The sequence below is a fragment of the Somniosus microcephalus genome, chromosome 24 (genome assembly GCF_052327205.1).
Source record: "Somniosus microcephalus isolate GS21.2 chromosome 24, FLI_Smic_1.0, whole genome shotgun sequence".
Taxonomy (NCBI): domain Eukaryota; kingdom Metazoa; phylum Chordata; class Chondrichthyes; order Squaliformes; family Somniosidae; genus Somniosus; species Somniosus microcephalus.
In genome coordinates, this window is record NC_141010.1 from 4,983,234 (window position 1) to 4,997,768 (window position 14,535).

The window sequence follows — 14,535 nt, forward strand, 5'->3', positions numbered from 1 at the left end:
CAAGAGGGCAGAATTAGAGGAGTGCAGATATCTCAGGGGGGTTGTGGGGCTGAAGGAGATTACAGAGATCGGGAGGAGTGTGGCCATGGAGGGATTTGAAAACAAATATGAGAATTTTGAAATCAAGGTGTTTCTTAACCGGGAGCCAATGTAGGTCAGTGAGCACAGGGGTGATGGGTGAACGGGACTTGGTGCGAGTTAAGACACGGGCAGCCGAGTTTTGGATCACCTCAAGTTTACGTAGGGTGGAATGTGGGAGGCCAGCCAGGAGTGTGTTGGAATAGTCAAGTCTAGAGGTAACAAAGGCATGGATGAGGATTTCAGCAGCGGATGAGCTGAGGCAAGGGCGGAGACGGGCGATATTACGGAGGTGGAAATAGGTGGTCTTTGTTGTGCTGCAGATATGTGGTCAGAAGCTCATTTCAGGGTCAAATATGACACCAAGGTTGCGAACAGTGTGGTTCAGCCTCAAACAGAGGTTAGGGAAAGGGATGGAGTCAGTGACTAGGGAACAGAGGTTGTGGTGGGGACTGAAAACAATGGCTTCGCTCTTCCCAATATTTAATTGGAGAAAATTTCTGCTCATCCAGAACTGTATGTCGGACAAGCAGTCTGACAATTTAGAGACCGTGGAGGGGGTCGAGAGAAGAGGTAGTGAGGTAGAGCTGGGTGTCGTCAGCGTACATGTGGAAACTGACGCTGTGTTTTCAGATGCTGTCGCCAAGGAGCAAGATGTAGATTCGAAATAGCAGGGGGCCAAGGATAGATCCTTGGGGGACATCAGAGGCAACGATGCAGGAGCAGGAAGAGAAGCCATTGCAGGTGATTCTCTGGTTCCATTCTTATCTATCGTAGCCAGACGCGTGCAGTCCCACCTAGCTGGACGACGCTTTTGTATGCATGACTATGTAGATGTCCCATTGAGCCTCATGTAAATCTACGTTGCCATTTGCAGATATCTCAAATTACTGATAATACATCTCAGTGCAGCAGCACCACCAAGAACAGCCCTTTCCAAACCTCCCAGGCACACAAAATTTAAAATGGGGACAAAGCAGCTAGTAAGAAATACAAGGCCAAATAAGACAGAGTTGCCTGGGGCTCTAATGGCTGCAGGTTGAATACCTTTCGGCTACAGCTCAGGTGTGGGGGTCTGCATTCACTTCCCGTGAAACAATGCTGTTTTCAGTCTGTGAATCGATTACTCAGACATCACAAAAACAGCCAATGTGAGCACGTTGCATCACAAACCCTCTGCCAAGTAAAAACAAACTTGCAACTCCCCTGTTGTTTGATAGAGTGCCATGGGATCTTTCATCCACCCGAGAGCGCAGACGGGGCCTCGGTTTAACGTCTCATCCAAAAGATGGCCCCTCCGACAATGCAGCACTCCCTCAGTACTGCACTGGGAGTGTCAGCCTGGCTTTTGTGCTCACGTCTCTGGAGTGGGACTTGAACCCACAACCTTCTGACTCAGAGCGATATTAACTTCCTATTGTAGACTTGTATGTTTTAAGCTTGCAAGGTGGTGCTGTGACTGATGGGCATGACAGACTGAATGTACAATTAGGGATTCATATCTAAAACAATTTATAGGCAATGCAGTGACAGTATATTGGAGAATTCATATCCCACTCAAAGGGAGGGAAATTAGTCATTGCCATGATTACTACTCCAACCTCGCTCAGACAAGATCAGGAGAGGCATGGGAGAAAGTCCAGTTATTTGTTTCAGGATGTGGATTTGCCTGGAACCATATTCACCACTGGGGTACAATTTCCCCATCCTCTCCAAAACCAGATCGGTCCTTTGCGCTCAGCCTCGGGTAAATCACAACCACACGGACAATTACACAAAGTAAAGTTGGCAGGACAATGTGTGGAGGCAGTTAATGGGGAGACCCAGTGGATGATCTTTCAACCTGTGGTCTACCAACAGGTTAGTACTAGGGGGATAGAATATAAAAATAGGGAGGTATTGCTTCAGTTGTACAAGGTATTGGTGAGACCGCACCTGGAATACTGCATACAGTTTTGGTGTTCATACTTAAGAAAGGACATACTTGCTCTCGAGTCAGTACAAAGAAGGTTCACTCGGTTAATCGGTGGCATAGTGGTTAGCACTGTTGCCTCACAGCGCCAGGGATCCGGGTTCAAATCCGGCCTCGGGTGACTGTCTGTGTGGAGTTTGCACATTCTCCCCGTGTTTGCGTGGGTTTTCTCCGGGTGCTCCGGTTTCCTCCCACAGTCCAAAGATAAAAATTGACCCTTAGTGTTGGGGGGATTAAATACGTGGGGTTATGGGGATAGGGCTTGGGTGGAATGGCCGTCGGTGTAGGGACCGGGTGCTAGGGTTTGGATGATCAGCCATGATCTCGTTGAATGGCGGAGCAGGCGCGAAGGGCCGAATGGCCTACTCCTGTTCCTATCTTCTATGTTTCTATGAGGGGATGGATATATGAGGAGAGTTTGAGTAGATTGGGACTCTACTCATTGGAGTTCAGAAGAATGAGAGGCGATCGTATTGAAACATATAAGATTGTGAAGGGGTTGGATCGGGTGGATGCGGGGAAGATGTTCCCGATGATGGGTGAAACTAGAACTAGGGGGCATAATCTTAGAATAAGGGGCTGCTCTTTCAAAACTGAGATGAGGAGGAACTACTTCACTCAGAGGGTGGTAGGTCCATGGAATATGCTGCCCCAAAAAGCTATAGAAGCTACATCATTACATAAATTTAAAACAGAAAGAGACAGTTTCCTAGAAGTAAAGGGAATTAAGGGTTACGGGGAGCAGGCAGGAATTTGGACAGAAGTCTAGGTTCGGATCGGTCATGGCCCTGTGGGTAGCGGAGCGGGCCCAGGGGCCATGTAGCCTGATCCTGCTCCTATTTAGTGTGTCTAATTCTGTTAGATTCAGGAGCTGGTTCTGTGATAGTGGATTGGCGGTTAGGATCAGATCAGCCATGATCTTATTGAATGGCGAAGCAGGCTCGAGGGGCCGATTGGCCTACTCCTGCTCCTATTTCTTATGTGCTTATGTACCTTTTAAACAGTTGAAACTCAGACAGTTACCTGCTGCTGTCTAGAGATTAACTGAATCAAGGTCCAGGCTTAGTGATTTGCAAAAGTTTACAAGCAGCATTCGAGGAAGAATTAACCTCAACTCTCCCAGAACAAGGACCTGATCACCCTTAATTCTGATATTTTCTGTTTTAAAAGTATCAAGTGCACAAGTTTGTACCGTGAAGTGTGTGTCTGTCACAGCAAAGAGGCAAGAGCCACAAGACCACTCTGCCTGAACAAAGTACATGGTGCAAGGGGAGGTACCCCACAAATACTGGACCCAATAGTCCAGCACAGCCAAATCGAAACAAATAAATCATACAGACAATGTAAAACCCAATAAGTTACATACTTTAATTTATACTAAGACACAAGATAGACTTTGGGGTTATAGTTTGAGGCATGGGTATCCTTGAGGCTGCAGAAAACACACAGTCAGACAGTGCATGTGGTTACACTAAAGGCTTACTTTTGAAGACACTGAATTTCTAATGATTAAGGACCCTTTCTTCCCTCCCATCCTCAACAGAAGTGACATCTCATTCCCAATCGCCTAATTTTAAAATTACATGTCTGGCAATTCATAAACCACACGGAGCAGAGAGGTTTAGTACAAATGGTCCCTTAAATAAGCTTACACTAGCACAGTTACTACACGGAATTTACACACAGCAAATGTGATCAGATGAAATGCCATTGAAGCTGTACAGCAGATCCCAGCGAGAGAAAGTAATCACCCCGGTCGAACTGATTGCGTTGCTCCAGTAAACATCAAAACCCGATGAAGGTTCTGATGAAGGGTCCCAGACCTGAAACGTTAACTCTGTTTCTCTCTCCACGGATGCTGCCTGGCCTGCTGAGTTTTTCCAGCGTTTTCTGTTGTTATTTCAAACATCAAAACCTGTTGTCTTTGTTGGCCACTCGAGCCACTCCTGGAATCAGTACCAAACACTTGCATGATGTTCCACTGTCCACTGCTTCAGTGGAGGTGTTAACCGTATCCAATAACACGGTCAACATCTGCAGCAATATAGTGAACAAAGGATCATCCAAACATTGAGTATTCGTTGGCTAGCAACAGACATTTCTAGGCTATAAAGTTTAAATCACATTCACTTGTAAACATCAAGCTGCCGACACCAGCAGATCTCAGTCTGCAGATTTAAGATTTATCCACCAAGAACAGCCCTTTCCAAATCTCCAGCCCCGCAGAATTCAACAGGACAACCAGCAGAGGAGGAAAAGAGTGCAAATGCGGACGGAGTTACCTGTGCGTCTCCAGGTGGATAGAACTAGGATTTGCGAGCTGTGGATGGCTTGAATCACAGTTTGTACGTCCTCCTCTCTGGTTACTTCGCACAGTTAGAGTGGGGGGGAAAAAAAATCCCTCGAGGGACTCTGGATACCCAGTTTACTGATTTTGTAAAACAGAAAATCTCATTTGAACTGAGAATAAGCTTCAGCCCATTAAAGTGAAATGTTGCTATAGCAATGCAACGAGACCCTTTGGGATACTTTTCCTGAAATTAATTTAAATGAAGGAACAGATTCTACTTTGGGTTCTGCTGTATTCTGCAATGGCAGTGCAGACAAAGGACTCCTGACGACACCGATTCCTTGCTCACTTTGTATCATACAATAGATTCCCAAATACTGTGCATCTTGCACACGCCCACACCCAGTCTGATGCCAGGTCCCACCTACTTCCTAATGGACTCAACAGCAGCATGTATTTGTTTTGTTTTTTAAAAAAAAGAGCTGCATCAACCTTTCGTGAAGCACATTGTTTGTACAATTTGTAGTGACGCGATAGATTCCCCTCATTCCTCCTCCTCCTCTCCTTCCCCCCTCCCCTACCAAGAATTTCAGTGCACAGAAGAAAAGCAATGTAAACACCTTTTGGGTGGGCAATATTGGGATTGGGGAGATGTTTCTGCAGAGACCCCCTTCCTAGCTAACCCAATGTTCACATGGTCATGTGCTCCGGTAAGACATACGAGATGTCGTCCCACGGGTGACGGTACAGTCCTTGCTTCAAACGCTTCTGATCCAGATAGTGTCCTGGAAAATTAAAGTAAGTCAGTAACCACAGGAAGTAATGCAAATGAAAACCTTCAAGCCTCAACTTAAAAGTAGGGTTTTCTGGGAATAAATGGGCATAGAAACATAGAAGATAGGAGCAGGAGAAGGCCATTCGGCCCCTCGAGCCTGCTCCACCATTCAATGCGATCATGGCTGATCATCCAAATTCAGTACCCTGTCCCTGCTTTCTCCCCATATCCCTTTAGCCTTAAGAAATATATCCAACTCCTTCTTGAATATATTTAATGAATTGGCCTGGACTGCCTTCTGTGGTAGAGAATTCCACAGGTTCACCACTCAATTAGAAAATGGACAGTCTGCATCCCAATTAAGCTCCCCCTTCAGAGGCAAAGCTGTAATTAAAATAAAAAACTAATGTAAACACACCCGTCTCGAGATGTAGGGCCACCATAGAATTATATAGAATCTACAGCACAGAAACTGGCTATTCGGCCCAACTGGTCCATGCTCCACTCGAGCCTCCTCCCACCCCTCTTCATCTCACCCTAGCAGCATATCCTTCTATTCCTTTCTCCCTCGTGCGTTTATCGAGCTTCCCCTTAAAGGCATCTTTGCTAGTTGTAAGTTCCACATTCTGGGTAAAGAGGTTTGCACCTTGCGCGGCGAGTTCATTTCCCTGGGATGAAAGCACCAGAGCGCAAGTCGCTGCTGCCACGGCTGCAAGTTTACTGAGGCAGCAGGCGAGCAGAGCCTGCCTACACGGAGCCACCACACGGTCTGTTGGTGTTCGCAACCTTGCTGTCATATTTGACCCTGAAATGAGCTTCCGACCACATATCCGCAGCATAACAAAGACCGCCTACTTCCACCTCGTAATATCGCCCGTCTCCGCCCTTGCCTCAGCTCATCTGCTGAAACCCTCATCCACGCCTTTGTTGCCTCTAGACTTGACTATTCCAACGCACTCCTGGCCGGCCTCCCACATCCCACCCTACGTAAACTTGGTCATCCAAAACTCGGCTGCCCGTGTCCTAACTCACACCAAGTCCCGTTCACCCATCTCCCCTGTGCTCGCTGACCTACATTGGCTCCCGGTTAAGCAGCGCCTCGATTTCAAAATTCTCAACCTTGTTTTCAAATCCCGCAATGGCCTCGCCTCTCCCTATCTCTGTAACCTCCGCCAGCTCCACAACCCCCCAACTTTAATGGCTGTGCCTTCTGTTGCCTCGGCCCTAAGCTCTGGAATTCCCTCCCTAAACTTCTCCACCACTCTTTCCTTCTTTAAGACACTCCTTAAAACCTACCTCTTTGACCAAGCTTTTGGTCACCTGCCCTAATTTATCCTCATGTGGCTCGGTGTCAAATTTTTGTCTTTTAATACTCCTGTGAAGCGCCTTGGGACGTTTTACTACGTTAAAGGCGCTTTATAAATACAAGTTGTTGTGAAATGGGAAAGTCACGCACGTAACTTTGGAGCAAGTGTGCATGCACAGCTGTTGCACTGCTGCCGCCCACCCCACAGTACAAAACAAGCCACACAATCACTTCACTTCTGGTGGCAGCAGTTAGTAAGTTGTGTGGATGGGAGCGAAGGGACATTGATGGATTGTGAGTGGGCAAAACTCTGGCAGATGGAGTTTAACATGGGGAGGTGCGAGGTCACCCACATTGGATCCAAGGAAGATAAATCAGAATATTTTCTTAATGGGGGAAAAGCTGTGGAAGAACAAAGGGAATTAGGGGTCCATGTACACAAATCACAAAAAGCTAGTGCTCTGGTACAAAAAATAAGCAGAAAGACTATTGAAATGTTGGCCTCCATCTCAAGGGGATTTGAATACTAGTGAGGAAATTATGCTTCCGTTGCATAGAGCCTTGGTCAGACCCCATCTGGGCACCGCACTTCAAGAAGGTTACATTCGGTTACAGTGCACTGGCACAGTATTCACTGGTAAATCACCCATAATAGAAAGGAACAGAGTGTAGTGGGGAGGGGACACAGCGAGTAACTCCAACCAGCCTTTGCCCCGACCCTTCAAAAGGAAACACTGCTATAATTAACTTACCAATAAAGCCCATACTCCGCCCTAGAACAAAGATTCCATTCAGAGCACCGATCTCCACATACTCATCAGCTTCCTCCCTGCACAGAACAAAGTCAGATTATTTAATTTTTTTAATGGTTAATGCTGGAAATCACAAAAACAGAAAATGCCATCAGCGGTGAAAAGCACAGACAGGTGACCGTTAACTAGTCTCTATTCAGATACCGACAGACATGCTGTACATTTCCAGCGTTTTCTGTTTTTACAGTTAGATTTGAACAGCAACACAACGCACAATTAGAAAAGAACTACCCTGGCAAGCAGCTGGATTTCCTTCCAGAATCTTCCGTTTATCCCAGTGAATATTAAAATCTCTCGTCTTTTTGGAACTTCTATCTGCAAATTTCCCCACTCAGCACCGCACTCAAATTCCTTTTATTTTTACAAAAAAAAAATCATCCTGCGATCGTGGCTACTGGACAAGGGGGTCAGCCTGCCCTCTGGTTCCCCAGTACCACAAACAATTTAGAAATGAATGCGGCAGGGAGGCTGTGCCCAGGGCACGAGTGCCCCTGGGCAGTGTATCCTGCGGATGTCCCATCACTCCATGAGGGAGGAGCTCTGCCCACTGCTTCACAACCCCGTGGTTTTCAAGGAGGAGAAAAAGGAACACACTTAATCTTCAACATACTTGGGCAAAGACGCCAGCCATTCTGTACCAGCAACATCCCACAAACAGCAGTTAGGTGAGTGGCTGGTTAATTATTTGGGGATATTGGTTGAAGGAGGAGTGGGTCAAGATCACGGAGAGAACGCCCTGCTTGTCCTCCTATGGAATCTTTTATGTCTACTTGAACAGGCTTAGGTTTAACGCCTCACCTGAAGGTTGCCTTGGGAATCACAGCGCTCCCTCAGTACTGCACCAGGTTTCAGCTTAGGTGATGTGTTAAATTCTGGTGTGAAACATCAACCCACAACCTTCTGGTCTAGAGAAGAGTGCTAGCAACCGAGCCAAATACTGGGAAGGGAATCACAGAAGAATCCACCTGGCACCACTGCACATGATTCCACTTGTGGGTGGGGGGGGAAATATTCTCCCCACCCCCGAGACGCATTATATTAAGTGTCAGCTGTGGCTCCGTGGTGCACAATTGACACCAAGTCAGAAGGTCAGGGGTTCAAGACCCACTTCAGGAGTTCAGCATATAACCTGGACTGACGCTCCCAGTGCAACGCTACACTGAGGTGCCGTCTTTCAGATAAGATGCTAAACCGCGGGCCCCGTCTGCCCTCTCGGGTGGACTAACGTCCCATGCCACTAGTCAAGGAAAGGCAGGGGAATTCTCCTTTATCCCTCAACCAACGTTCCCGCTAAGCTGTGCGGCGGTCTGGAGGTCCCGCGCAGATTAACTGGTCGTTCATCTAATTGCTGTTTGTGGGACCTTGCCGCGCACAAATTGCAGTGAATGAATTTCAAATTTGTTTTGAAGCGTTTGGAGATGTCCCCAGGACACAAATGCAAGTTCTTTCTTTGCATGGTTTACATAGTAATTGCTAAGCTCCTACCTGGTGTGAGTAATCAGCCCTGTAATTTCAACATAGAAAAATAGGACCAGGAGTCGGCCATTTGAGCCTGCTCCACCATTCAATATGATCACGGCTGATCCTCTATCTCAATACCATATTCCCACTCTCTCCCCATACCCCTTGATGCCTTTTACGTCTAGAAATCTATCTATCGCCTTCTTAAATATATTCAAGATGACTTGGCCTCCACAGCCTTCTTGTGGTAGAGAATTCCACAGTTTCACCACCCTCTGAGTGAAGAAATTTCTCATCTCAGTCCTAAATGTCCTACCCCGTATCCTGAGACTGTGACCCCTCGTTCTAGACCCCCCAGCCAGGGGAAACATCCTCCCTGCATCCAGTCTGTCTAGCCCTGTCAGAATTTTATACGTTTCAATGAGATCCCCTCTCATTCTTCTAAACTCTAGTGAATACAGGCCTAGTCGACCCAATCTCTCCTCATCCGACAGTCCTGCCATCCCAGGAATCAGTCTGGTGAACCTTCGCTGCACTCCCTCTATGGCAAGTATATCCTCTCTTGGGTAAGGAGACCCACAGCAACCAGCAGCAAGAGCCTGATATCAGCTGGGCAGCCCTCTGCTATCAGCAAGTGGTTCCCTCGACTTTCCAGTCCTCGATGATCATGGTACAAGCAATGGTCCCCCTCATTTTTTTTGGACTAAGCGGGCCACAAACTCCTTTGAGCGTGACCTTTACGTCAGTGACCAAATTTTACAACAACCACTTTAAAGCATATATACAGTAATGCCATATTGCCACCTCACCATCTCAAATCATGAGAATCAGACAAGGTTCTATACAAGTTTAACAACTTCTCTGCTTTTGAAATGAGCCCGTGCTTTATTCGCACTTTTGCGGCTTTTTTAACCTGTGTTCCTACTTTTAACGATTTGTGAATCTATACCCCGAGATCCCTTTGCACCTCTACTCCATCTAGACTCTTATTTTCCAAGGAGTGGGTCACCTCCTTATTCCTCCTACCAAAATGCACCACCTCACACTTAGCTATTATTGAAATTCATTCGTCATTCACATGCCCATTCTGCAAGTTTGTTTATGGCAGAATTAATTAAAAGTTTTCATGTACAAACTCTATTTAAAACAAAAATACTTGTCAGAAATGACTGGGATATAAAAGAACTGCAGAATAATGCATTAACACTTCAGAAACGTCACTCAGTTACGCGGTTATGTATCGACGAACAATCCCGAGGTGAGCTGGAAGAGGCAGATCTATTCGTGCAATTTGTATTCATTTTAAAGTTTTCAACATATTAGCCCATCCCTCAAGTCACTATAGCAGTGGCTGCTCAAGCAGCGGCTTTCCTACGGCACTGACATGCTGGACGTCCACTAAAGTAATTAGAATATTAATCACAATGCAACCAGACAACCAACAAATATAAAGTGCTGTAGATCTTTAGTTCACAGTATTAAAAAGAATTGAACAATTGAACAAAAACAGGTATCCATATTTTCAACTTCAATCACTTCATAGAAACATAGAAGATAGGAGGAGTGGGCCATTCGGCCCCTCGAGCCTGCTCCGCCATTCAACGCGATCATGGCTGATCATCCAATTTCAGTACCATGTCCCTGCTTTCTCCCCATACCCCTTGATCCCTTTAGCCTTAAGAAATATATCAGACTCCTTCTTGAATATATTTAATGTATTGGCCTCTATTGCCTTGTGGTAGAGAATTCCACAGGTTCACCACTCTCTGGGTGAAGAAATTCCTCCTCATTTCTGTCCTAAATGGCTTACCCCTTATCCTTAGACTGTGACCCCTGGTTCTGGACTCCCCCGCCATCGGGAACATCCTTCCAGCATCTAGTCTGTCTAGTCCTGTTAGAATTTTATAAGTTTCAATGAGATCCCCTCTCATTCTTCTAAACTCCAGTGAGTATAAGCCCAATCGACCCAATCTCTCCTCATACGTCATTCCTGCCATCCCAGGTATCAGTCTGGTGAATCTTCGCTGAACTCCTTCCATGGCAAGAACATCCTTCCTCAGATAAGGCGACCAAAACTGCACACAATACTCAAGGTGTGGTCTCACCAAGGCCCTGTACAACTGGAGCAAGACATCCTTGTTCCTGTACTCAAACCCTCTCGCTACGAAGGCCAACATACCATTTGCCATTAATTTCCATTGCTTCCATTAATAAACATGGTCTTCTTGAACCAGCACCCCACCCCACCATGTAACATGTCAGAAATGCCGCACTTATTCACAAGTGCAGAAAAACATACAATTTGCGTCACCGAATTAAAAACAAAAAGCAGGAAGAGCCATGATTTAACGGAAATAAACATTCATCTTTCTTCCTGAACAGGAGAACCAATCAGATTGACTTGGAAACTAATATGGTGACATAAAAAAATGTTAATTTACAAATTTCACTTCTAATGTTTTTCTCAAACATTCTCCACAATATTAATCCCTGTTCTTATCACAAAAAGTGTTGAATTATTTTAGGAACTTTGCAATTAAATAGCAGGAAACAAACCTCATTGTACTCAGTTTTTAATCTTTTTCAAGCTTTCATACCAAATCGAAATTGTACATTATCAGTTTAATCAAAGTATTTTCTGTGTCTTTCTCAATAAACAAATAGTAGTTTCTTCTAAAGTAGCTTCTTGCAATTTTTATACATCATTACGTAACTCTTGTTTCTATTAACACTCCACTAAACGTTTAAGAGGAAATCTATATTTACACTATTCCTGGGACTTGTTTGGGCTTTAGAACCACAGACAAAATAATATGGTTGATGTTCCCCTTTTTTGGTTCTCTTTCTAAAATTTTAATGCTTTTTTTTTTTTTTATAAAGTCAATAAAAAGTAATATGTAACTCCTACAAATCCTCCCCAACAGCATGGTTGCATGTTTGTGTAAAGCTACTCACTTCAGTCAATCGTTCAAAATCAGAGAAAGTTCAATTTTAAAATGTTTTAAGCAATTCAGAGCCTCTTTAAAAGCATTTGTACTGGTTGAAACTAACTTGTTTAGATGAGGGGAAAATTGATTTTTGCTGGTTTCTTCCAAAATCATATTCGAAACTTAGGGGGAAAGTGTTTTTAATCACTCATTGAGAAAAGTTCTTTAAATTCTTTCAAGTTTCATTGCAGCTTTGACAGAAGTTACTCCAAGTTTTTCTTTCCCTCTTCAACGCTGTCATTAAACATACAACAAAAAAATAAAAAACTCTTTCCAAACGGAGCTCAACTAAGAAAGTGAATAAAAGTGGTTAAACTGCCTAAGGTGGTGGTGAGGTTCTCTCTCCCCAGCCATGGCGATGAGTTGGGATCAGTTTTGGAGAAGTTGTTTCCTCTTTTTCTGCTGCCGTTCCTCCGTCTCTCTCACAGACTCGGAGGTACAAACAGGGGCACAAACTTTTTCCCCCTCTCATAACATGATTTAAATAACCCTGAAACACTCAAAAAGGAGACAATGCCTGGCAAAATTTAACTGGAACGTACCACGGGACATTAATCACTTTCCCGGGTTTTTTTTTTTCGGCTTTAAACAATTTTCCAAATTTTTAAAAATATTTTCACCACGGGCCTAAAAATAGTTTGCTTCAGCCTTCTTCCAGCGGCCATTGTACATGTGCTGCGCCTCCACCTGTGTTGTTCCAAAGTGTGGCCGCTGCTCAGTCCCCCAGGAACGGACTACATGCGCCTAGAGTGGACCCTCACCCGTCCCACCCTCAGCCCTCTCCCCTGCCCCTTTCAATCCTCGCTCTCTTCCACCTCCCCCACCCCCAGCCCAACAGATCCAGTCATCTTGTTGCAAAGCGTGGCCTGTACTGTAGGCCGCAACGTTGGTGTACTGCGCAAGTGCGGCTTCAGCAAAACCGCACATGCACAGAAAGGGGGGGGGGGGGGGGGGGGGGAAGGATCAGGTGCGCATGCGCGGCTCCGCGATACCGGCCATGCGCAGAGGGCCGCAAAGCCGTTGGTGGTGATAATCAGTGTTTTTATCAGGCCGCTCCCCTGCTCCAGCTGCCGTCTGGCTCTCTGCGCGGCCCTTCAATTCAACTGCGCGGCAGATCGAGGATTCGTGCGCAGGCGCGTAGCTTAGAGGGTACAAGTAACAGAGACTTGAGCACAAAATCCAGGCTGACACTCCCAGTGCAAGTACTCGGAGTGCTGCACTGTCGGAGGAGCTGTCTTTCAGATGAGATGTTAAACCAAGGCCCCGTCTGATCTCTCGGGTGGACATCAAAGATCCAACGGCACTATTTTGAAGAACAGGGGAGTTATCCCCGGTGTCCTGGGGCCAATATTAATCCCTCAACCAACACCACTAAAAACAGGTTATCTGGTCATTATCGCATTGCTGTTTGTGGGAGCTTGCTGTGCACAAATTGGCTTTTGCTTTTCCCACATTATAACAGTGACTACACTTCAAATGTACTTCATTGGCTGTAAAGCGCTTTGGGACACCCAGAGATTGTGAAAAGCACTATAGAAATGCAAGTGTCTCTTTCTTTGAACTCAGTACCAGCCTCAGACAACTCCACATCTAAACATTAGTGATTTAAAAATAGAAAATACCCACCTTGTAAATGCACCGCAGTTTCTTAGTAAATCAACCATGGCAACACCAATAAAACCATCAACATTTAGGATAAGATTTGGTTTCTGAAACAGAAAAAATGTTTAACCATTCAATCCTTGATCAACACACGTAAATCAGTAATAAACACACAGGGGCAAGGTCCCAATATTCTGCTGAAGTGGGCAATTCCTCGCCAGGGCACTTGGGATCCAACACAAACCACTAACAAAAATTTCTTGAGAGCTCATCCAGCCACCTTGTGCTGCAGACTCCACTTAAGTGAAAGTTTTCAAACAAAAAAAAAAGAGAAAATCAAAAACTTTCTATCGACACCCAAGTGTTTTGGGTACAAATTCTATCTGTGAACGCATGCCCCCAGATTCTGCAACTAACCAGGTTTACAGCCAAGTTCACACAATCGCCGTCTGGGAATGAAGCAGTTTCCACAATGTATACAGCACAAAGCGGTGAGAATTTAAAATTATATTCAAAGTCTGAAATAAAATTCTGCAACAGAAAATGCTGGAAAGACAACACAGAGGAGAGGAGACGGGCTGTTTCCGAGGGGTTCAGGTGAAGTGTCTGCTCCTGAAACCGTAGCCCAGCTTTTCTCTTTCTAAAGCACCGATGGACCTGTTGTGCGTTTCCAGAATTGCTTTTTAATCTCTACGGCTGAAATCAAGGTTTGCCACTCATTTCCCGATAACAGTAGAACTCTGTGGCAGACAGGTTACTGGTTGGCCAGGTCTCACTGCACCAGTATCGTTCCGTACCTTGGAGGTAGTAATCTTCTCCACGTCCAGTGCGTAGTCTAGGAGGGGAGTAGCCGGGAAATTCTGCTTCACGAAGTCCTTTAGGATCTGCACCCTCATGTCTGGATTATTAATCTGTGATCAGGAAAGTTTGACTCAAACATCCAACACCACAGAGCCCACAATACAACAGTGATATAAATATGCATTACTTACAAGTGTCTCTATTAGCAAACAGTGTTCCCAAAGTTACAACCCATTATTCTCAGCACACATTTCCAATACTGCTGAAACTCTCATCCATGTTTTTGTTACCTCCAGACTCGATTATTCCAACGCTCTCCGGGCCAGCCTCCCATCTTTCACCCTCCATAAACTTGAGCTCATCCAAAACGCTGCTGCCCGTATCCTAACGCACACCAAGTTCTGTTCACCCAGCACCCCCTGTGCTCACTGACAGACATCGACTCCCGGTC

The 14,535-nt window shown here is 45.5% G+C and overlaps 1 protein-coding gene across 1 annotated transcript in view; it reads right to left on the reverse strand.

The window, feature by feature from the left end:
• Window positions 1-3,397: 3,397 nt before the first annotated feature.
• LOC147100979 (ATP-citrate synthase-like) overlaps window positions 3,398-14,535 on the reverse strand; it is a 96,969-nt gene continuing 85,831 nt past the window's right edge. The window contains 4 exon segments of the mRNA XM_085966109.1: window positions 3,398-5,125; window positions 7,174-7,250; window positions 13,308-13,390; window positions 14,081-14,194. Of these exon segments, the coding sequence (XP_085822235.1) occupies window positions 5,031-5,125; window positions 7,174-7,250; window positions 13,308-13,390; window positions 14,081-14,194 (369 nt within the window). The 3' untranslated portion in view covers window positions 3,398-5,030.